Source organism: Hyperolius riggenbachi, chromosome 10 (genome assembly GCF_040937935.1).
Source record: "Hyperolius riggenbachi isolate aHypRig1 chromosome 10, aHypRig1.pri, whole genome shotgun sequence".
Taxonomy (NCBI): Eukaryota; Metazoa; Chordata; class Amphibia; order Anura; family Hyperoliidae; genus Hyperolius; species Hyperolius riggenbachi.
In genome coordinates this window covers 11,667,428-11,692,005 of record NC_090655.1, presented here as the reverse complement: position 1 = coordinate 11,692,005, position 24,578 = coordinate 11,667,428, and the positions used below count along the sequence as shown (strand labels likewise).

Below are 24,578 nucleotides of genomic sequence, written 5' to 3'. Positions count from 1 at the left end.
GCTACGATTTTTGATAAAACTCTTCTCTAAACGCTTTTGCTGAGTGGTTCGTTTTTTTCACTTCCAGATGCCAGTCAGGAAGTGAACTCCTTGACCCGGAAATGAATAAATACAATGTATTTATACTTAAAAGCGCTGGGGAAATCGCTATACAAAATGCTTTTTCAAGCGCTTTGCGATTTCCCTATACCTTCCATTGAGCAAAAACACTCAGAAAATGGTCCAGGCAGCGCTTTGCTGGGCGGATTGGAAACAAACCGCTCAGAGGTGAACGCTCTCATAGTGAATAATTGCACAAGCTTTTTAGGGCGATTTTGAAAATCGTCGACGCTTGAAAAAGGGCAAAAACACCCCTAGTGTGAACGAGCCCTTACTGCCATTATTAAAGGGGACCCGAGGTGTGAGTTGTATGGGGGCTGCCTCATTTCTTTTTAAACAATGAAAGTTGCCTGGCTGTCCTGCTGATCCTCTGCCTCTGATACTTATAGCCATAGACCCTAAACAAGCATGCAGCAGTTCAGCTGCTCTGACTGAAGTGTGACAAGTTTAGCTGCATGCTTGTTTCAGGGTTGTGATTCAGACACTACTGCAGCCAAAGATTAGCAGGACAGCCAGGGAACTGGTATTGTTTAACAGGAAATAAGTGGCAGCCTCCATATCCCTCTCACGTCAGATGATCTGCCTAGCCAATGAGAGAGCAGAATATAATGCCTGACCTCAGTCTCACTGAAACAGCGGGGCAGGTTGGTTGGCGGGGGCTGGTCATTATTCCCCTGAGGGAGCTGGGATTGTGCACATGCTGTTGCAGGCTCCATTCATTTGTGTTAATTCTGCTGTAAAAGGGCAATATTAGCCCATCACATTTTTATAAATGCATCTGGTAATGTTTTTGCATTCAGTTTGCTTTATTGAAATCTTTCTTATGGCCCCTGCCTGAAGCTTGTGATCTTTTTTTATAACCGCCCTCTAGCTTAGGTTGGTTTAGCTTAGCTGCAAGCTTGTTTCAGGGTTTTGACTCACACTACTGGTGCCCAAAAGATCAACAAGACTGCCAGGTAACTTTTATTGCTTAAAAGGAAATAAATATGGCGCACTCCATATCACTCTAACTTTGGATTCCCTTTAACCCTCCTGGCGGTTTTTGTCAAAATCCGCCAGGGGGCAGCAAAGCCATTTTTAAATTTTTTTTTCTTTTTCTTTTCATATAGCGAGACAAGGTCTCACTACATGATAGCCGCTGCTCAGCGGCATCACCCCAGCCTCCGGCGATCGGAGATCAGGAGATCCTGTTCAAAGAACGGGATCTCCTGGAGGGCTTCCCCCCCGGCGGATCGGCGGGTAGCGGCGGCGATCGGATTGCACAGGCAGAAGTGCTAGCTGCGTGTAGCAAAAAAATTATGCAAATCGGCCCAGCGGGGCCTGAGCGGTGCCTTCCAGCGGCATAGCCCGAGCGCTAGGAAGGTTAAGAGGATTTGTATGAAGCATATAAGAAGCTTAGCTGGAGTGGTTCTGTTACTGCTCCTCCTGCCTCCTGCTCTCTCCATTAGACAGAACAGGCTTAGGTCAGGGAGCTGAGAAACATGTCAGTACAGTGATCACTACTAAATTGTCCATTCATGCTGTGCATACTGTGTATAAAAAATGATCCAGAGACTAACCCTGCAGGTAGCGGAGGGGAGTTAGAGGAACTCCAGTAAAAATTGTGTAATAAAAAGTGCTTAATTTTTAAAATTAATTATGTTTAAATGATTGTCAGTGTTTGCCCATTGTAAAAGCTTTCCTCTCCCTGATTCATATTCTGACATTTATCACATGGTGACATTTTTACTGCTAGCAGGTGATGTCACTGGAAGGAGATGCTGCTTTCTTTTTTTGCAGTTGGAAACCGCTGTAAACAGCTATTTCCCACAATGCAATGAAGTTCACAGACAGGAAACTGCCAGGACCATGGTCCTCAGTTACCTGTGGGAGGGGTTTCACCACAATATCAGCCATACAGAGCCCCCTGATGATCCGTTTGAAAAAAGTATAAGATTTCTCATGGGAAAGGGGGTATCCGCTACTGATTGGGATGAAGTTTAGTTCTTGGTTACGGTTTCTCTTTAATGGCTGTGAAGGTTGTGGACATGTATGACTAGGGATGGTCGCAAATGCTGATTTCCGATTCTGCGGAAGTTCTGATCTTCACCAATGTCTTTTACCGATTCCGTTGTTCTCCGAGGAGTCTACCGAGTTGTAGTACTTCGCAGAAATCCGATTTCTGTTTTCTGATCGGAAATCAAATGATCATCCCTATGGATGACTTCTTGTGTTTGCTTCAGTTCAGTGTTACCAACGTTCTCAGGCTTTTCAGTCTACAGAACATCCACTGACACACATGTCCCTTTTCTCTCGCCGTACAGAAAGAGAGGACGGAGAAGTTGGTCATCTACCCCCTGACCCAGCTCCTCAGCATGTTCGCCGGTCCCCACAAGCTGGTGCAGAAGAGGTTCGACAAGCTACTGGACTTCCACAACTGCAGCGAGCGGGCCGAGAAGCTGAAGGACAAGAGGACGCTGGACGAGCTTCAGTCGGCCAAGAATAACTACGAAGCCCTGAACGCCCAACTGCTGGACGAGCTGCCCAAATTCCACAACTACGCCAAGGAGCTGTTCAGCAACTGCGTGCGCGGCTACGCCAATGCCCACTGCGACTTCATGAGGCTGGCCTTGGAGGAGCTCAAACCTCTGCTGGGGGTAAGTCTGGGGTTCTGCCGCCTTCTGGTTTTTATGGTCTCTGTGGGGACCGCTTCACAGCAAACCTGTGAGAATAATTTTTGGGGAAAAAAAAAATCAAATGCTTACCTCAGTAGAAGGAAGCCTTTGGATCCAATGGCTTCCCCTGTCTACCTTTTCCTCACCATTCCAGCAATGGGAGCTCCCAAATTTATTGGCCACGCTCTTGTATGAGCACAAGCTACATGCTGGTGGTCAGACGCTATCTCTGTTGACCAGGTCTTGTCGACAGGCTTTGAAGGGTCCCAGTGGTGAAATGGTGATTAGGAGGGGGACAGCCTCTGCATTATCCCTCTACCTAGCTAATTAACAGTCTGGGACAGGCTTTTTTGTTTTTTTTACTACAGGTACACTTTAAATTATCACTCCTGTCCGAAGGGAAATAATAAAATTATGGTTGTGGAGGAACCATGTTCAGCTGTGTTTGTGGAACAGTCCTCTTTCCTTAAAGTGGTTTTAAATATCAACCACTTTTAAATATTCAATAAAAATGTGTTTCCCTACTTTTTTTTTATAACCCATACAATTCTCATATTTGCTTTTGTGCACAAGTATTATTATTCACTTAGAAATTATAAGTTCCCAAAGTTCAGTTTATTTACTTTGAAAGCTGCTGGTGCATTTTATTCACAACTGTTGTATTTCTATTGTAAATGCACCCAGTAATCATTTCTGAGCAGTGTTTCAGTTCAGGGCTCATTAGAAGAAGTTTCTGCACAGTCAGAGAATGTTTACTTAATTGTATCAAGTGAAGAATGTAAACACAAGATGAGGTTATCACCAGTCCGGATGCGGCTGCCCCTGCAGTAGAAAAAGTCAGTCCTGTGATTTAACCCTTTGAATGCTGTTTTACTAAAAAAACTAGTTGCCTGGCTATCCTGCTGATCCTCTGCCTCTAATACTTTTAGCCATAGACCCTGAACAAGCATGCAGATCAGGTGATCTGACTGAAGTCTGACTCGATTAGCTGCATGCTTGTTTCAGGTCCTTGATTCAGACATTACTGCAGCCAGAGAGATCAGCAGGGCTGCCAGGCAACTGGTATTGTTTACAAGGGAATAAATATGGCAGCCTCCATATACCTCTCACTTCAGGCCTGGTTGTATAGAATGACTAATCTCAGTGAGCTGTACAAGAAATTCCACAAAGCCAACCTCCAGCATATGAATCTGTCACCTATATACAAACATATGTGCCTTCTGCCTGGAGTCCGATGTCTATATTTCAATGTAAAGCCACCGTTAATTCATTCTTTTACTGCTGTGTCTGTTGACAGCTGTTCGGTATTGGTGGCCGAGAAGGGAACCTCATCTCTCTGTTCCAGGAGGACCACAGCAAAGTTCTCCAGCAGCTCCAAGTCTTCACGTTCTTCCCGGAAAACCCTCCTCCCACCAAGAAGCCCTTTGAGAGGAAGACTATTGAGCGGCAATCCGCCAGGAAGACCGTTCCGAGCCCTGTGAGTAATTCCTAACCTCTTACAGTCAAATGATGTTTAATACATTTCTATGGTATTGAGCCAGGTCATGCTATAGCCTAAGAAACTTAACAAGTATTTCCCAGAACGTCCTCCTGACAGCACCCCTCCTATGAGACTTGTCTCCCTCCCAAACTTTGGACAGGAAGCTAGAAGATACAAATTTGCATAACAGGCAGGCAGGAGTAGTATATAAAGATGTTACTCACAAAAGGTATTCAGTTGTTTTTCCTGTCCCGGACGGGACGCTTTGAGAGGTCTCCAGGTGCTACTACGTCAGGCGGCGAGTGCAGCGTGCAGCGCGGGCATAGTAAGGCTGAGCAGGGGACTCAGCTGGTCCAGCGCACAGCGTGGAGGAGGCTTCTCCTAGAGATGCGGGAGCTTTATGGCGGCAGGAGCGCGAAACCGGAAGTTCCGGGTGGAAGTGACGTCATGCGCATGCGTCCCGCATGACGAGTCAGCTGACGGCATAGCGGCAGGGGCCGCGGCGGTGTTAAGATTGACTTCAGCTGCAGGTAATTAACAGGGGTATATATATGTGAATGTTAGCCACGATCACCATTGCTGTCGGTGATCATGGAGGACGCTGTAGGCCCTTCTCCTCTGACTTCTGCGGAGTCTGGCGCTATCCCCTCTCTGGTGAGCTGTAATTTTTCAGACTTTGAGGGAGTTGATTTGTAATCATAGGTCCACCTTGTAAGGCTGACAGTCTGTCTTTATTTCTTTTTAGCCTAAAGCCCCAAAAGGTGATAAAGACAAAGACAAGGCTGTGTCTCAGCAAGGTCAAGGGGGACAATCTTCTGGTAGAACTGAGAAACGCTGTGTTATGTGCAACTCTCGCTTCTATTCTTCCTCTACGAAGAAACTGTGCCAGTCTTGTAGAGAGAAGGTGGTAAAGGAGGAATCCCCAGTGGTATTTAAGGACTTGATGGGATGGATGCGGTCTGAGATGGCCTCGGCCATTAAAGAGATAAAGGATTCAGCAATGGCGGAATCTACAGTTCCTTCTACTTCTGCTGCTGATACTGTGCCTGCTCCCTTACCAGCCCCGATGATTGAGGGGCACAGTCAGTTAGAGGCTTCACCTCATCAAGTTGCAGCTAAACGTAAAAGAAAGGATAATGAATCAGGGGATTCAGATTTATCTGGAGAGGAAGGAGAGATTTCATCTTTGGAGGAGATTTCTGGGGAGGAGGAAAAAAACCCAGAGATTACTCAGAAGTTTGCTTTCGCACCCAACTTAATGAAAGACTTGTTGTCGGCAATGCAAAATACTATGGGGATAACAGTGGAGCGGAAATCTTTGACCCCCTTGGATCAGATGTACGTGAGTTTGGCGGAACCCCAGAATTGTTTCATCCCAGTCCATTCCTCTCTAAAGTCAATGATTGGGAAGGAGTGGGATGACCCTGAAAGGAGGGCATTTTGGCCCAAGTCTCTTTCTCGTCGTTATCCTTTCAGTCCGGAAGATCAAAAATTCTGGGGTCCGGTTCCCAAACTGGACCCGTCGTTTTCAAGGGTGTCGAGAAAATCCGATTTGCAGTTTGAGAACTTTGGGAATTTAAAAGACCCCATTGATAAAAAGATGGACAATCTGTTGCGTAGAGCTTGGGAGTCAGCATCTTTAACATTTAAACCAGCAGTGGCATCCACGGCAGTGGGACGATCCCTTAAAGCTTGGCTCACGCAGACTCAGTCTAAGATAGCTTCGGGGGTGCCCAGAGAAGAAATTTTAGAGGACTTTCCAGATTTGTTTAACGCTACTAATTACTTAACTGATGCAGCGGATGATACGGTTAAATTAACGGCCAGAACAACTGCCCTTGTCAACTCGGCAAGGAGAGGTATATGGGTAAAAACATGGCAGGGGGACAATTCGTCTCGCTCCAAGTTGTGTGGTTTGCCCTGTGAAGGTGAACTGTTATTTGGTTCAAAGCTAGACCAGACGCTAGAGAGAACCTCAGATTATAAGAAAAATTTTCCGACCAAAAAGAGAGCTTTTCAGTACAGGGGCCCAGCTCGCAGCGGCAACAAGGAACCTGAGGCAAAGATCCCACCTAAAAAGAAGTGGATTCCAAATAGAAACCAAAAAGGGAAGGCTCTTTTTCCCCGGTCCAACCAACCCAATAAGCAATGACGCCAGTATTCCAGTAGGGGGAAGGCTTTCCCACTACTACGAAACATGGTGCCAGCGGTTCACAAGTCAGTGGCTCTTGAAAATAGTGTTGGAAGGTTACAAGATAGAATTCGAGTATCCCCCACCCCTGCAGTATGTGGTAACTCCACAGCCAAAATCACCAGACCAAAGGAAGGCATTACAGGAGGAGGTTGCTTCCCTTCTGGAAAAAAGAGTGATCCGAGAGGTACCATCCTGCCAGAGAGGCCAAGGGTTCTACTCACCAGTTTTTCTGATAAAAAAGCCTCAGGGAGCCTTCAGATTTATTCTAAATTTAAAGGGGTTGAACAGGGCCGTAAAATACAGGAAGTTTCGAATGGACAATGTGAAGTCTGTAATAACCCTGTTGCAAAAAGACTGTTTTCTAGCTTCTCTGGACCTCAAAGATGCCTACCTGCATGTACCAGTTCATCTAGAGTCCCAGCAATTCCTAAGATTTGCAATTCACCTACAAGAAGAGGTAAGACATTTCCAATTTAATGTGTTACCTTTTGGGCTAGCTTCATCACCTTGGCTGTTCACAAAGGTGATGGCAGAAGTTTTGGCAGTCTTGAGGTGTAGGTCCATTAACATCATTGCTTACCTAGATGATTTATTGATTTGGGGTAATTCTTTACAGTCTGTAAGTGATCAGGTTAAGATATGCATTGATAGTCTAGAGTCTTTAGGCTGGTTAATTAACTGGTCAAAATCGGCGCTAATACCCAGCCAATCTATGGAATATCTGGGGTTTATTTTTTCCTCCCGCCAGCAAAGAGTATTTCTCCCGGAAAGAAAAGTTTCGGCAGTACTTAATTCTGTTCTTTCTTTTCAGAAATCAAGGTCCATCAGTATAAGAAAAGCCATGGCACTTCTCGGTCTGTTAAGCTCAGTCTTCCCTGCAGTACAATGGGGTCAATTCCATGCCAGGAACCTGCAGTTGTGGATACTAAGGAGCTGGAACAGGAACATTTCAGCACTAGAAAGGAAGATTCTGATCCCATACGGTGTGAAAGTGTCGTTAAACTGGTGGCAGGAACTGTCTCACCTATCGGAAGGCCGCATGTGGTTTTTTCCAGTACAAAGAATCATAACGACGGATGCCAGTACGTGGGGGTGGGGCGCTCACATGGACTCTCTACCAGCACAAGGGCAGTGGTCCAGGGCTATGGCAATAAGATCCTCCAACAGCAGAGAACTGGAAGCAGTATGGAGAAGCCTTCAATTCTTCAAGGATCAAATCAATCAGTGTCATGTCCTGATCAGGTCCGACAACAGCAGTGTAGTGGCTTACCTGAATCATCAGGGAGGAACAAGAAGTCGTCGGTTGTGGTCTCAGACAGCAAGGATTCTGCATTGGGCAGAGAGCAACTTAACATCCGTCAGAGCAGTTCATTTGAAGGGGACTTGCAATGTTGTGGCAGACTATCTCAGCAGGTCAGCGATATTACAAGACGAATGGTCTCTGAATCCAGAAGTATTTGTTCAGATCAGCCAGGCATGGGGCACCCCTGCAGTAGACTTATTCGCAAGGAGACAAAATTCAAAGTGTCTAAAGTTTTGCTCCCTGTATCCAAAGGACAATCCGTGGGAAATAGACGCTTTCTCGATAGAGTGGCGGTTGAACCTGATGTATGCATTTCCCCCAATACCTCTGATATCAAGGGTTCTGAACAAGATTATGCAGGACAGAGCACAAGTAATTCTCATAGTACCTTTTTGGCCGAAAAGACCGTGGTTTGCTCTGTTACAGAATTTAGCGATGTGTCAACCAATAATGTTACCAGTCAGAACAGATTTGTTGTCGCAGGGCCCAGTTCTTCACCCGGACTTCAAGCGTCTTCACCTTTCAGCATGGAGATTGAGTGGGGAATCCTGAAATCAAAGGGGTTTTCGGATAAACTTTCTGAAACGTTAATACAATCCCGCAAGAAGGTGACGAGGCAGATTTATCAGAAGACATGGAAAATTTACTGTGAATGGTGTACAAGGAAAGAGAAGGATTCTAGACTTTCCGCCTCAGCTCTGGAATTTCTTCAGGATGGATTTCAGATGGGGTTAAGTTCCAGCACTCTTAAAGTTCAGACAGCAGCTTTGAGTGTATATTTAGAGAGAAGATTAGCTCAGGAGGAGTTTTTTCTTCGTTTTTTTCAGGGAATTAAACGTCTCAGGCCTGTGGTGATATCTAAGGTGCCCCCTTGGGACTTGAATGTGGTGTTACAGAGTCTTTGTGAACATCCCTTTGAGCCTCTGGATCAGATTCCAGATAAATTTCTGACGTTGAAAACGGCCTTTCTTCTGGCAATCACCACAGCCAGGAGAGTCAGCGAACTTCAGGCCTTATCCATTAAGCCACCTTATTGTACCATCTCGGAGGATAGGATTACTCTACGTCCAGACTTTGCATTCCTTCCTAAAGTGACTTCAAAGTTTCATCGATCTCAGGAGATCTTTCTGCCATCATTCTGTGATAAACCAACTAATGAAAAGGAGAGGAAGCTTCATTGTTTGGATGTTAGAAGGTGTATCCTTCATTATCTTGAAAGGACTGCATCTTGGAGAAGATCAGATGCCTTGTTGGTGCTGTTTGCGGGGAAATTCAAGGGGAGGCAAGCCTCTAAGACATCAATTGCAAGATGGATCAGACAAACTATCACCGCGGCTTATCAGACTCAAGGGAGGCCTTTACCGACCTCAATTAAAGCTCACTCCACAAGAAGTGTATCAACATCTTGGGCAGAGAGGGCAGGCGCCTCGATAGAGCAGATTTGCAGAGCGGCCACCTGGTCCAGCCAAAATACGTTTGTCAAACATTATAGACTAAACTTATTAGCCAATACTGAGCTAGCATTCGGAAGAAAGGTGTTGCAGGCAGTAGTCCCTCCCTAACTTATAATGTTCTTGTTTATCGTCTCATAGGAGGGGTGCTGTCAGGAGGACGTTCTGGGAAAGCCAAGCTTACCTCGGGTAATGTCTTTTCCAGTAGTCCGAGTGACAGCACCCCTCCGGCCCACCCTAATAAAGGGCATAATTAAATTAATCGTTTCAGCAGCATTTGGTGTCCGTGTCTTTTTTTATAACTGAATACCTTTTGTGAGTAACATCTTTATATACTACTCCTGCCTGCCTGTTATGCAAATTTGTATCTTCTAGCTTCCTGTCCAAAGTTTGGGAGGGAGACAAGTCTCATAGGAGGGGTGCTGTCACTCGGACTACTGGAAAAGACATTACCCGAGGTAAGCTTGGCTTTTCAACTGGACATCTCTTCTTGTCTACAAGAGCGTGGGTGTTGAACTCCAGTTCTGAAGGGCCATGTCTAAGCCAGTGTTTAGGATGGATGGAGAGATAGAGAAACGTGTTGTACTTAATGAGCAACACCTTTCCCTAATCGGTTCCATCAATTGATTTGATCTGTGCCAAAAATATGTGAGGAAATCGGCCCTTGAGTTCAACATCCTTGTACAAGATGTTCCATCATTCATATAGGGTAACTTTTCAGTAATATGTGAAGGTCATGCCTAGGCATTTTATAAATCCAGGTTATCAATTTACTTCAGGCAAAAAGTCTATCTGACACTGTAATGCAGATTTTAATTTTGTAGTACCTGGCTATAGATGTAGACTGACTTCTAAACATCTCAGCAAGCATGGAAAGAAAGGACCACTAGACACCAGGGAACTGTTCAGAGGAGAGAGGGGAGCCACTAGACACCAGTGAATTGTGGAGAGAGGTGGGGGAACTAGACACCAGTGAACTGTGGAGAGAAGGGGGCCACTAACACCAGGGAACTGCATGGGGGAGAGAGGGGGCCACTAGACACCAGGGAACTGGAAGGGGGGGGGGGGCACTGGACAACCGGTAAGGGTTTTGTTTTTTTTGGGGGGGGGGGAGTTGGGGGGCCATTAGACCTTGAAGTTGGCCTCCGACTTGATCCTAGTGTTCAATTTCGGACCACTTTTTGATTTTGAGTTTTGACACCCCTGCTGTAGTTCAACTCTCACTCAGTCTACCTACACCTGAAGAAGAAGGGTCAATTGTCTGAAGATGGTTAGGGTGCACAATTTAACCACTTCACCCCAAAGCGGTTTTTACCCTAACCGACAAGAGCGATTTTCCCCTTTCAGTGCTCATCCCTTTCATTTGCCAATAGCTTAATCACTACTTATCACAATGAAATGATCTATATCTTGTTTGTTTTCACCACCAATTGGGCTTATAGGGGTTTATATTTGTTTTCAGTATTTACCTACTTTATTTTCTATGCATTTTAAAGGGAAAAACAAGGGAAAAAATGAAAAATACTTTCTCCAATTTCATCCCCTATAGTTGTAATATTAACACTGCTACTGTGCATAAAACCCACACATTTTATCTGCCTATTTGTTTTAGTTATCACAAGATTTTTAATTATCTCCCTAGTACAAAGTATGGTGACAATATAGTATTTATAAATAAAGGTGTCTTTTTTTGTTTGTTTGTTTTTTTTGTTTTTTGGGGTTTTTTTTGCACGTGCACAGAGATGCACGTGCGGGAGTGCGCACGTGCACACGCACAGCAGCAGCAACACTGCCTGACTAAAGCTACATACTCACGGGGGACAATTGTCCCCCGTAGCATGCGCGCACGCGAACAGGGAGCGACCACTCCCTGCCGGCGACAGCTGTCCACACGTCTCGCCAGAAAGGCAGAGACGCGGCGGAAGCTGTTTGTGAATGGAGCATCCCACGGCCGGATGCTCCATTCACTCGCGTAGGTCTCCTGTCGCTAGCCCGCGTACTCACGCAGGACTAGCGACAGTTCCGGCAAAGTCGCGGCGACAGCTGTAGCCGGCGATAGAACATGTCAATCGCCTGGCGACAGCTCCGACGGGCGTCTGTTCGGGGCGCGCGCGCTATACACACGGGCGACCTGTCGCCGCAACACGCGCGTGCCACGTGGCTGCGGCGACGGCCGCACCCCGTGTGTATGGGGCTTTATAAATACGTCCTGGAGCCATTCATAGGCTCTAGCAGGACATTTTTATAGTCAGGTTGTCATAAAGTGGTTAAACAGAGAAGAAAACTGCTTTGTTAGAGGCATAAACATGGCCATCTATGTCAAACTGGAATAACAACCTCAAAATCAAAAGTCATCAAAATGTTGTTTTTTTTTTTCCTAGATGTTTTAGAGTTGGTAGCCAGGCACTAAAAGAATTAACATCTGTGTAAGAGGGATGTTCAGTTAGATGCAAATCTGAGTTGAATAATTTTTTTTTGTATTTTATTGAGAATGTAATACAATCGTATACAGCTTGAAAACTCTGCTGGTGTGGCATTTGGTTGGCCATTTCTCAAGCTGCATAAATTTGTATTTAAACAAGCATAATTTTGCATCAACTTGGGAATTATTAGCATCTTAGACCATCCCTACGGTATAATGGTGTTCGCTAGCTTGACTGTTGGGTGAAGTCAGTGGATTACCTGTACAGGTCTTGGAGTCCTCTCCACTCATCAGAACTGCAGAAACTACTCTGTAGGAAGGACAAAACCTCTTCTGGAATAGTAAAGTATCCTGTTAAAGTTCCTTTAGTTTTTTTTCTTTGGTGATTGCTGTTAGGTTAGTTAATAACCTATGATTTTTGTGCATAACACAGATTCACTTACAATAAATATTACACTTGGAGATCAGGTGAATTAGATCATTTACTGCTGTATTAGTAAAACCACTTTCCACAAGCAATACAAAATCATCCCCTTCCCCAAATTATTGCACCAGTCCCCTTTAAAACAGAAACCCCTTGACCTGGTGTGCAAATCTTGAACTAGACTGCTATTACTGAAATGTCCCAGTGCGTTGGCCCTCAAATCTGAACTTTGGCTTTCCCAAATTTTTTGTTTCCAGGTATTCTGCATAGTTCATGCTGCAGTATGCTAAGTTCATGAGTGCTTTTGCTTATTACTCACGCTGCCCAGGATTAGTCCAGTATTGTGCCACTTTAGTTTCCATTACCGTGTGTGTACTTCTGTTCCCTCTCAGGACAATGCGCCGTTTCGGCCACTGTTCTTACCGCACTTGGGTGTGTGTGCCTCAGTAAACTTTGTCACCCCTTGCCTGGGCGGAAGTCTCTGGCGTGCAGGTGTCCCCGGTCTGCCTGGGGTAGCTGGATGGCGCTCGTTCCCCCTGTGCGTGGTGTTCATTCAGTAGCGGCTGGTGGTGTCTCCATGTCTTCCAACTGCTGCCCCCTTGCTACGGTGGCCTGGATGGGACAAAAAGGGTCTGGTTTAAAGGGGACTGGTGCAATAATTTGGGGAAGGGGATGATTTTTGTATTGCTTGTGGAAAGTGGTTTTACCAATACAGCAGTAAATTATCTAATTCACCTGATCTCCAAGAGTAATATTTATTGTGATTGCTATTAGGTTGTTAGGTTGTATCCAGATTGTCTTCTGTGCTGGTCTCCTAACAATATCTCCTCTCTCTAAGGCCAAGTACATCCAACAAGTGGACGAACACCGGGTGCTGCTCCTCGCCCGATACCCGCCAGAAAAACTCTACCAGGCAGAGCGGAACTTCAATGCTGCTCAGGACCTGGATGTGTGTGTGCAGGAGGGCGATCTGGTTGGAGTTATCAAGCAGCAGGACCCAATGGGCAGCCAGAACCGATGGCTGGTAGACAATGGAGGTGAGAGAGCCTCATTTTTTTCTTCTTCTAAGTTTCTGATTGATGCTATGAAAGAAACATGGGATGTAGGTCTAAGCTGGGTAACGTAATGTGGACAGCTTCTTTACGGTTCTCCACCACTGCTGCCTGCACCCAACTCCAAAATTACTGGAGTATGATGGACAAGCGAAAAAACACGGGGCAGGTGCGTTTTGCAGCTCAAGCTCACAAGTATATGATTTCAACCAAGCTTCTAAAAAATGCACGGTGAAGTCTGCACTCTTCTTTCTAATATTTATTGTCCAAAAGAAATCCAATCTTTCAAGTCCACCTGGTTCTCTTCATCAAGGAATCCATTTGTGTTTACTTTATTAATCAATTGTATGTACCTATGCTCCACATTGTTGTATGTTTTTTGCACATTGCACAGTGCAACAGAAGATGTTGCTGCTATAAAAATAAAAATGGTTAATCTCGTGTATGTGTAGCAGCCAGGATAATGCACATTGATGACCAAAGTCTACGGGACTTGTGTCCATGCAATGACTTTTCCCACAGGTCCATCCCATGATAAAGAGACCCAGGTGGCCTCGAAATGTTGGATTTGGATTTATTTTTGTACATGTAATATTATAAAGAGGAGTGCCAACTCTTCTGTGCATTATTCAGAATTTCACTTGCCGAGATGGCCTCATTCACCTGTAGAGTTCGGAGCACCATAATCTCCATTGGTATGCTAGTCAACTACACGAAGCTGCTAGTCTACTCCAGTGCTCCAGAATCCCTTCTTGTCCCTCCCAATAGCTTGCTGCCCTTTTCACTTGGCCCTGCTCGCAAGGTAATTATGTAAAGAAGCTGTTACGCTCACAGAAGATAAACCCAGAGCTAAAACTTTTCACTTTAAAGGTATTGACACAGGGATAAGCGATAAGAGCTAGGAACGTGATAGGAAAGTTTGTGGATTACTGTTGATTTTAATGAAAACAATATTTAATTATAATGAGCTGTTTGACTGTAAGCCTGTCCCTGCCAAAAGCTCTACAGCTGATTCCTCTTTGTGGATCTGAAGCTATGCTCCTGAGGGCACATTTACAAAAAGTTGGAACAGACATAGCTGGCCACATTTAAGTTCTGCTTAGTCCAAATGCAAAGTCTTATGCATATAGCTGAGGGTCTGTTGTTGTTTGTTGAGTTGTACCTTTCCAGTGCCATTGTGGTGGAGAAGAGGACTTGTCTCTGAATTTGTGTGCCCAAGCTGTAGACTTAGCAGAATGGTAGAAAGAGCTTTAAAGGGACACTTAAGTCAAACAAAAAAAAAATGAGTTTTACTCACCTGGGGCTTCCAATAGCCCCCTGCAGCTGTCCGGTGCCCTCGCCGTCTCCCTCCGATCCTCCTGGCCCCGCCGGCAGCCACTTCCTGTTTCGGTGACAGGAGCTGACAGGCTGGGGACGTGAGTGATTCTTCGCGTTCCTGGCCACAATAGCGCCATCTAAGCTGCTATAGCATATATCATATACCACAGGGGTCTAGTCCTGGAAAAAGAAGTGAGTGGACTCACCTGGAGAACCTCTGCGCCAAAAAATGGGCGTGGTCAAGCACACTGTGGGCGTGGTCATGGGTGGGGCCAAATATACATGACCTTAGCAGTGATGTAAAAGGTCTGCCAAGGAAGTTTGAGCTCTGCCGTAGTGTATCCCCCAAAAATTGATGTAATCTGACAGCATTTCACCAAAAAGACACATAATCTGGTAGACGTTCCTCCAAAATACAGATAATATGGAAGTGGTTCCCCCAAAATAGACAATGTGGCAGCAGCAGTTCCACCAACATACACATAATTTGGAAGCAGTTCCCCAAAATACGCGAAACCTGACAGCGGATCACCCAAAATACACGTAACACCCAAAAGACATATAATCTGGCAGCAGTGGTCCCCCAAACATACACAATCTGGCAGCAGTTCCCCAAAATACACGTAATCTGGCAGCAGCCGTTCCCCTAACATACACATAATCTGGCAGCTGTTCCCCAAAATACATAACAGCGGTTCCACAAAAATGCAGATAATCTGACAGCAGTTCCCCCAAAATAGGTACCCCCAGGTAGCCAGGTCTATAGGTGTCCCCAGTATAAGTAGCCATGAGTATAGTAGTCCCCAGTATATGTAGCCAGAGGTATAGTTGCCTAGTATATGTAGCCAGGGGTATATGCGCCCAGTATATGTAGCCAGTGGGATATGTCCCCAGTATATGTAGGCAGGGGTATATGTCCCCAGTATATGTAGGCAGGGGTATATGTCCCCAGTATATGTAGGCAGGGGTATATGTCCCCAGTATATGTAGGCAGGGGTATATGTCCCCAGTATATGTAGGCAGGGGTATATGTCCCCAGTATATGTAGGCAGGGGTATATGTCCCCAGTATATGTAGGCAGGTGTATATGTCCCCAGTATATGTAGGCAGGGGTATATGTCCCCAGTATATGTAGGCAGGGGTATGTCCCCAGTATATGTAGGCAGGTGTATATGTCCCCAGTATATATAGGCAGGTGTATATGTCCCCAGTATATATAGGCAGGTGTATATGTCCCCAGTATATGTAGGCAGGTGTATATGTCCCCAGTATATGTAGGCAGGGGTATATGTCCCAGTATATGTAGCCAGGTGTATATGTCCCCAGTATATGTAGGCAGGTGTATATGTCCCCAGTATATGTAGCCAGGGGTATATGCGCCCAGTATATGTAGCCAGTGGGATATGTCCCCAGTATATGTAGGCAGGGGTATATGTCCCCAGTATATGTAGGCAGGGGTATATGTCCCCAGTATATGTAGGCAGGGGTATATGTCCCCAGTATATGTAGGCAGGGGTATATGTCCCCAGTATATGTAGGCAGGGGTATATGTCCCCAGTATATGTAGGCAGGGGTATATGTCCCCAGTATATGTAGGCAGGTGTATATGTCCCCAGTATATGTAGGCAGGGGTATATGTCCCCAGTATATGTAGGCAGGGGTATGTCCCCAGTATATGTAGGCAGGGGTATGTCCCCAGTATATGTAGGCAGGTGTATATGTCCCCAGTATATATAGGCAGGTGTATATGTCCCCAGTATATGTAGGCAGGTGTATATGTCCCCAGTATATGTAGGCAGGTGTATATGTCCCCAGTATATGTAGGCAGGTGTATATGTCCCCAGTATATGTAGGCAGGGGTATGTCCCCAGTATATGTAGGCAGGTGTATATGTGCCCAGTATATGTAGGCAGGAGTATGTCCCCAGTATATGTAGGCAGGTGTATATGTGCCCAGTATATGTAGGCAGGTGTATATGTAGGCAGGGGAATGTCCCCAGTATATGTAGGCAGGTGTATGTCCCCAGTATATGTAGGCAGGGGTATATGTCCCCAGTATATGTAGGCAGGTGTATATGTCCCCAGTATATGTAGGCAGGTGTATATGTCCCCAGTATATGTAGGCAGGTGTATATGTCCCCAGTATATGTAGGCAGGTGTATATGTAGGCAGGTGTATATGTCCCCAGTATATGTAGGCAGGTGTATATGTCCCCAGTATATGTAGGCAGGTGTATATGTCCCCAGTATATGTAGGCAGGTGTATATGTCCCCAGTATATGTAGGCAGGTGTATATGTCCCAGTATATGTAGGCAGGTGTATATGTCCCCAGTATATGTAGGCAGGTGTATATGTCCCCAGTATATGTAGGCAGGTGTATATGTCCCCAGTATATGTAGGCAGGGGTATGTCCCCAGTATATGTAGGCAGGTGTATATGTGCCCAGTATATGTAGGCAGGGGTATATGTCCCCAGTATATGTAGGCAGGTGTATATGTCCCCAGTATATGTAGGCAGGTGTATATGTCCCCAGTATATGTAGGCAGGTGTATATGTCCCCAGTATATGTAGGCAGGTGTATATGTCCCAGTATATGTAGGCAGGTGTATATGTAGGCAGGTGTATATGTCCCCAGTATATGTAGGCAGGTGTATATGTCCCCAGTATATGTAGGCAGGTGTATATGTCCCCAGTATATGTAGGCAGGTGTATATGTCCCCAGTATATGTAGGCAGGTGTATATGTCCCAGTATATGTAGGCAGGTGTATATGTCCCCAGTATATGTAGGCAGGTGTATATGTCCCCAGTATATGTAGGCAGGTGTATATGTCCCCAGTATATGTAGGCAGGGGTATGTCCCCAGTATATGTAGGCAGGTGTATATGTGCCCAGTATATGTAGGCAGGGGTATATGTCCCCAGTATATGTAGGCAGGTGTATATGTCCCCAGTATATGTAGGCAGGTGTATATGTCCCCAGTATATGTAGGCAGGTGTATATGTCCCCAGTATATGTAGGCAGGTGTATATGTCCCCAGTATATGTAGGCAGGTGTATATGTCCCCAGTATATGTAGGCAGGTGTATATGTAGGCAGGTGTATATGTCCCCAGTATATGTAGGCAGGTGTATATGTCCCCAGTATATGTAGGCAGGTGTATATGTCCCCAGTATATGTAGGCAGGTGTATATGTCCCCAGTATATGTAGGCAGGTGTATATGTCCCAGTATATGTAGGCAGGTGTATATGTCCCCAGTATATGTAGGCAGGTGTATATGTCCCCAGTATATGTAGGCAGGTGTATATGTCCCCAGTATATGTAGGCAGGGGTATGTCCCCAGTATATGTAGGCAGGTGTATATGTGCCCAGTATATGTAGGCAGGGGTATATGTCCCCAGTATATGTAGGCAGGTGTATATGTCCCCAGTATATGTAGGCAGGTGTATATGTCCCCAGTATATGTAGGCAGGTGTATATGTCCCCAGTATATGTAGGCAGGTGTATATGTCCCAGTATATGTAGGCAGGTGTATATGTCCCCAGTATATGTAGGCAGGTGTATATGTCCCCAGTATATGTAGGCAGGTGTATATGTCCCCAGTATATGTAGGCAGGTGTATATGTCCCAGTATATGTAGGCAGGTGTATATGTCCCCAGTATATGTAGGCAGGTGTATATGTCCCAGTATATGTAGGCAGGTGTATATGTCCCCAGTATATGTAGGCAGGTGTATATGTCCCCAGTATATGTAGGCAGGTGTATATGTCCCCAGTATATGTAGGCAGGTGTATATGTCCCAGTATATGTAGGCAGGTGTATATGTCCCCAGTATATGTAGGCAGGTGTATATGTCCCCAGTATATGTAGGCAGGTGTATATGTCCCCAGTATATGTAGGCAGGTGTATATGTCCCCAGTATATGTAGGCAGGTGTATATGTCCCAGTATATGTAGGCAGGTGTATATGTCCCCAGTATATGTAGGCAGGTGTATATGTCCCCAGTATATGTAGGCAGGTGTATATGTCCCCAGTATATGTAGGCAGGTGTATATGTCCCCAGTATATGTAGGCAGGTGTATATGTCCCCAGTATATGTAGGCAGGTGTATATGTCCCCAGTATATGTAGGCAGGTGTATATGTCCCCAGTATATGTAGGCAGGTGTATATGTCCCCAGTATATGTAGGCAGGTGTATATGTCCCCAGTATATGTAGGCAGGTGTATATGTAGGCAGGGGAATGTCCCCAGTATATGTAGGCAGGTGTATATGTCCCCAGTATATGTAGGCAGGGGTATGTCCCCAGTATATGTAGGCAGGTGTATATGTGCCCAGTATATGTAGGCAGGGGTATATGTCCCCAGTATATGTAGGCAGGTGTATATGTCCCCAGTATATGTAGGCAGGTGTATATGTCCCCAGTATATGTAGGCAGGTGTATATGTCCCCAGTATATGTAGGCAGGTGTATATGTCCCAGTATATGTAGGCAGGTGTATATGTCCCCAGTATATGTAGGCAGGGGTATGTCCCCAGTATATGTAGGCAGGTGTATATGTGCCCAGTATATGTAGGCAGGAGTATGTCCCCAGTATATGTAGGCAGGTGTATATGTGCCCAGTATATGTAGGCAGGTGTATATGTAGGCAGGGGAATGTCCCCAGTATATGTAGGCAGGTGTATGTCCCCAGTATATGTAGGCAGGGGTATATGTCCCCAGTATATGTAGGCAGGTGTATATGTCCCCAGTATATGTAGGCAGGTGTATATGTCCCCAGTATATGTAGGCAGGTGTATATGTCCCCAGTATATGTAGGCAGGTGTATATGTAGGCAGGTGTATATGTCCCCAGTATATGTAGGCAGGTGTATATGTCCCCAGTATATGTAGGCAGGTGTATATGTCCCCAGTATATGTAGGCAGGTGTATATGTCCCCAGTATATGTAGGCAGGTGTATATGTCCCAGTATATGTAGGCAGGTGTATATGTCCCCAGTATATGTAGGCAGGTGTATATGTCCCCAGTATATGTAGGCAGGTGTATATGTCCCCAGTATATGTAGGCAGGTGTATATGTCCCCAGTATATGTAGGCAGGTGTATATGTCCCCAGTATATGTAGGCAGGTGTATATGTCCCCAGTATATGTAGGCAGGTGTATATGTCCCCAGTATATGTAGGCAGGTGTATATGTCCCCAGTATATGTAGGCAGGTGTATATGTCCCCAGTATATGTAGGCAGGTGTATATGTAGGCAGGGGAATGTCCCCAGTATATGTAGGCAGGTGTATATGTCCCCAGTATATGTAGGCAGGGGTATGTCCCCAGTATATGTAGGCAGGTGTATATGTGCCCAGTATATGTAGGCAGGGGTATATGTCCCCAGTATATGTAGGCAGGTGTATATGTCCCCAGTATATGTAGGCAGGTGTATATGTCCCCAGTATATGTAGGCAGGTGTATATGTCCCCAGTATATGTAGGCAGGTGTATATGTCCCAGTATATGTAGGCAGGTGTATATGTCCCCAGTATATGTAGGCAGGTGTATATGTCCCCAGTATATGTAGGCAGGTGTATATGTCCCCAGTATATGTAGGCAGGTGTATATGTCCCCAGTATAAGTAGGCAGGTGTATATGTCCCCAGTATATGTAGGCAGGTGTATATGTCCCCAGTATATGTAGGCAGGTGTATATGTCCCCAGTATATGTAGGCAGGTGTATATGTCCCCAGTATATGTAGGCAGGGGTATGTCCCCAGTATATGTAGGCAGGTGTATATGTGCCCAGTATATGTAGGCAGGAGTATGTCCCCAGTATATGTAGGCAGGTGTATATGTGCCCAGTATATGTAGGCAGGGGTATATGTCCCCAGTATATGTAGGCAGGTGTATATGTCCCCAGTATATGTAGGCAGGTGTATATGTCCCCAGTATATGTAGGCAGGTGTATATGTCCCCAGTATATGTAGGCAGGTGTATATGTCCCAGTATATGTAGGCAGGTGTATATGTCCCCAGTATATGTAGGCAGGTGTATATGTCCCCAGTATATGTAGGCAGGTGAATATGTCCCCAGTATATGTAGGCAGGTGTATATGTCCCCAGTATATGTAGGCAGGTGTATATGTCCCAGTATATGTAGGCAGGTGTATATGTCCCCAGTATATGTAGGCAGGTGTATATGTCCCCAGTACATGTAGGCAGGTGTATATGTCCCCAGTATATGTAGGCAGGTGTATATGTCCCCAGTATATGTAGGCAGGTGTATATGTCCCCAGTATATGTAGGCAGGTGTATATGTAGGCAGGTGTATATGTCCCCAGTATATGTAGGCAGGGGTATGTCCCCAGTATATGTAGGCAGGTGTATATGTGCCCAGTATATGTAGGCAGGTGTATATGTGCCCAGTATATGTAGGCAGGGGTATATGTCCCCAGTATATGTAGGCAGGTGTATATGTCCCCAGTATATGTAGGCAGGTGTATATGTCCCCAGTATATGTAGGCAGGTGTATATGTCCCCAGTATATGTAGGCAGGGGTATGTCCCCAGTATATGTAGGCACCGGTATATGTCCCCAGTATATGTAGGCAGGTGTATATGTGCCCAGGTAGCCAGGTGTGCCCCCAGCCCCCCACCCGGAGGGAGCAGAGCAGGGAAGGCGAGCTATAGGGACAGCGGGGATGGGCGGACATCTCCTCCCCACCCCCCCCACCCCCCATCCCTCACCTTTGTGCTCCCCTTCCTGCCTCTCCCCTCCAGCGTTTTTAAGTGTCGGGCCGGCGGCAAAAGTGGGCGGAGACTTACCTCGTTCCAGTCGCATGGGACGCTCCGCTCTGTGTGCGGCTAGAAGACCAGACTAGCCGCACACAGAGCGGAGCGTCCCATGCGACTGGAACGCAGGAAGTCTCCGCCCACTTTCGCCGCCGGCCCGAAACTTAAAAACGCTGGAGGGGAGAGGCAGGAAGGGGAGCACAAAGGTGAGGGATGAGGGGGGAGATGTCCGCTCATCCCCGCTGTCCCTATAGATCGCCTTCCCTGCTTTGCCCCCCTCCACACAAGCCAGGGTGAACGGCGTTCACTTTGAAGAAAAAGTGGGTGGACGCCGTTCACCCGCGTTCACGCAGGACTCGACTCCTGATATACCATATTGCAGCATAGAGGGTGCTAATGTGTCTGGGAACGCGAAGAATCACTCGCGTCCCCAGCCTGTCAGCTCCTGTCACCGAAACAGGAAGTGGCTGCCGGCGGGGCCAGGAGGATCGGAGGGAGACGGCGAGGGTACCGGACAGCTGCAGGGGGCTATTGGAAGCCCTAGGTGAGTAAAACTCATTTTTTTTTGTTTGACTTAAGTGTCCCTTTAAGGGGGCACTCAACTTATTGTGTACAGTTGCCATAGGCCTAGTGTGACGTGTATTTAATTTTTTGTTCTTTCTCCCACAGTCACGAAGGGGTTTGTCTATAGCTCATTCTTGAAGCCGTATAATCCCAGACGGAGCCATTCCGACGCATCCATCGGTAGCCACTCTTCCAACGAATCGGGATATGGTGGCTCTTCTCCGAATTTCTCAAGACAGAATAGCAACAGCACTTTATCCATCAACCCCAGCAATGCTTCTGTGGCCTTCACCAATGCCTCCTCCACCTTGAAATCCTCCCCGGATTCACTGGTGCCAGCCAGCAATCAAATAGACTCCTGCGCCCCATCCAAACCCATTTCAGCTGTAGACGTGGCCTCCAAGGCCACCAGTGAAACGGACTGCGGCATGTTTTCTCAAGGGATGGAAAAAGAACAGAAAAACTCTAAAGAGACCTCATCTGCTACAGACTCTGCCCAGCTTGTGGACACTAAGAGGTGGAGCAGCCAATCAGAGAATGGCAGTAGTTCGACGGTGCAAAGTAATGGAGAAAAGGGGCATGTTTCCACCAACCGAAGGCCACACAGGAAGAAAGCTCCTTCTTCTATTCCAGTGAACCCAGAACAAGGTGGTTCCGAACTAGGTGGGAACCAGGTGAGACCACGTGAATTAAATTTAAGGCCATTAATACAGTTAGATCAGAACCATACTCTTCATGGAGGAATATTGTTCAACTTGTAATAAATAGAAGAAAGCATTCCTCTGTGACTAAACTGGCCATAGAAATTATAATTTAGTGTGGATCACCATCTTTTTTTCACGCCACAAGACTTGCTTTTTTTTGTCCGCTAAAAACGTGAGTGTGAGGTCTTTGCATTTTTTGGTTTGATAAATACATATTCGGCCTGTGCCGGGTGTGTTGTTGACCCCCCCATGCGCCACCACATGGTCTCTCCCCCCCGTCCAAGCTATTCACAATCCCAACGGCTCCTGCAGAGTAAGCTGAGCACCCTCACCTCTCCAGCCAGTGCGCTCAGAGTTTTCTCTATCTTGTGTTCTCGCCCAGCTTGTATCCTCACTGGTGCCTGTTTTCTGGGCCGAGTCAGTGTGAAAGGGCATTTAATATTGCATATCCAGTAAAAAAAAAAAGTCCATAAAATGGATATATGACATAAAAGACAAAGTTAGCTTTGGTTAAAGGACAACTGAAGTGAGAGGGATATGGAGGCTGCCATATATATTACCTTTTAAACAATACCAGTTGCCTGTCAGCCCGGCTGGTCTATTTGGCTGCAGTAGTGCCTGAATAACACCAGAAACAAGCATGCAGCTAATCCTGTCAGATCTGACAATAATGTCAAAAACTCCTGACCTTCTGCATGCTTGTTCTGGGACTGTGGCTAAGAGTATTAGAGGCAGTGGATCAGCAGTAGGGATGGTGGGAAATCCGCATTCCGCCATTGCCAATTACCAATTCTACTTTCCACTACCAATTTCCGCATTCCAATGCGGAATTTCCGCCGGAAATCGCAGAAATTTCTGCCGACTTTAACATCGATTTTCTCAAAAACTATAAGGTCTTTTTGAAAACTTTTTTTGAATCTTGTTCACAAGATTCTGTTTAATAAACCCTGGAAATTTGGTGTTTCTAGGACTTACGGGGGATTTGCTATTAACTGCTAAAGTAAGCGGAATTTTACTGTAATGTAAAATGCAGAAAATAGGCAGATGCAGATTTTCTGCATTTTACATTACAGTAAAAATCCGCAGACTTTAATAGCAGGTTAATAGCAAAACCCCTGTAAGTCCTAGAAACACCAAATTTTCAGGGTTTATTAAACAGAATCTTGTGAACAAGATGCAAAAAAAAGTTTTCAAAAAGACCCTATGGTTTTTGAGAAAATCGATGTTAAAGTCGGCAGACATTTCCGCGATTTCCGGCGGAAATCCGCCCACCGCACTTGCACTACCGATTTCCGCATTCCGGAATTTCGGAAATTGCATTTCCGCGGAATCCGAATGCGCATCCCTAATCAGCAGGACAGCTACTGGTATTGCAAATATGGCAGCCTCCATATTCCTCTCATTTTAGCTGTCCCTTAACCTAGTTCTTAATCAAATAGTCATGAGGTGGTAGAGGGTCGACGTATGTTTCATACTTTTTATAATCATGTTTTATAATCTACGCTATCAACTACTGTCTTGATAAAGCAAATGATTATATATGAAACTACCCTTTACCACCTAATGACTATTGGAGTCCGTTCTAATTTTACTTTGTCATTTAACTATTTTTCTGGAGATACTTGCTGGATATGGAATATTAGAAGCTACATTTTAGTCCCCACATAGTTTGCTTCTCTGTTAGGTGGATCTACAGACCTTGGACTTGCATGTGTAGTACAGTGACCACATGCCCAGTGGAGAGTCCATTGATGTTAACATGCTTTAAATATGAGCCAAGTATCTGAAGGCCAACGTGAATATTGGGAGTTCTTGACCCATCTCCGCTAGACGATATGTATGGATTGAATGCGTGTCTTTTGGGTAGGAGGAAGACGCTGGGATAACTAACCTGAACATTGCAGATGTGTTATCCTTCAAAGAGAGGTGTACTTTAAAATGCTTACGTGAATTTTCAACAGTACAAATACTGTATTTTTCGGCGTAGAAGATGCTCCAGAATATAAGACACATCTAGGTTTGGAGGACAGAAACCAGAGGAAAAAAATGTACTAAACCTGGCGCGTCCATGTTCCAGGAGCATCTTGTAGATGTTCTCCCTTAATTGTGTCCTTCTGCGTCCCCTTCTGTCCCCAGTTTGTTCTC

At 45.7% G+C, this 24,578-nt stretch overlaps 2 protein-coding genes across 4 annotated transcripts in view; both read left to right on the top strand.

The window, feature by feature from the left end:
* The window catches only part of DNMBP (dynamin binding protein), a 171,705-nt gene that overhangs the window by 140,668 nt on the left and 6,459 nt on the right, over window positions 1-24,578 (top strand). For all 3 annotated transcript variants that reach the window (XM_068255538.1, XM_068255539.1, XM_068255540.1), the window contains 4 exons: window positions 2,403-2,735; window positions 4,051-4,230; window positions 12,866-13,064; window positions 21,835-22,403. In XM_068255538.1, the coding sequence (XP_068111639.1) occupies window positions 2,403-2,735; window positions 4,051-4,230; window positions 12,866-13,064; window positions 21,835-22,403 (1,281 nt within the window). The remainder of the gene's footprint in view (window positions 1-2,402; window positions 2,736-4,050; window positions 4,231-12,865; window positions 13,065-21,834; window positions 22,404-24,578) is intronic.
* LOC137535778 (uncharacterized) lies at window positions 5,452-9,292 on the top strand. Its single transcript, XM_068257684.1, has 2 exons — window positions 5,452-6,884; window positions 7,239-9,292. The coding sequence occupies exons 1-2, from the start codon at window positions 6,431-6,433 to the stop codon at window positions 9,290-9,292; spliced, it is 2,508 nt and encodes an 835-aa protein (XP_068113785.1). The 5' UTR covers window positions 5,452-6,430.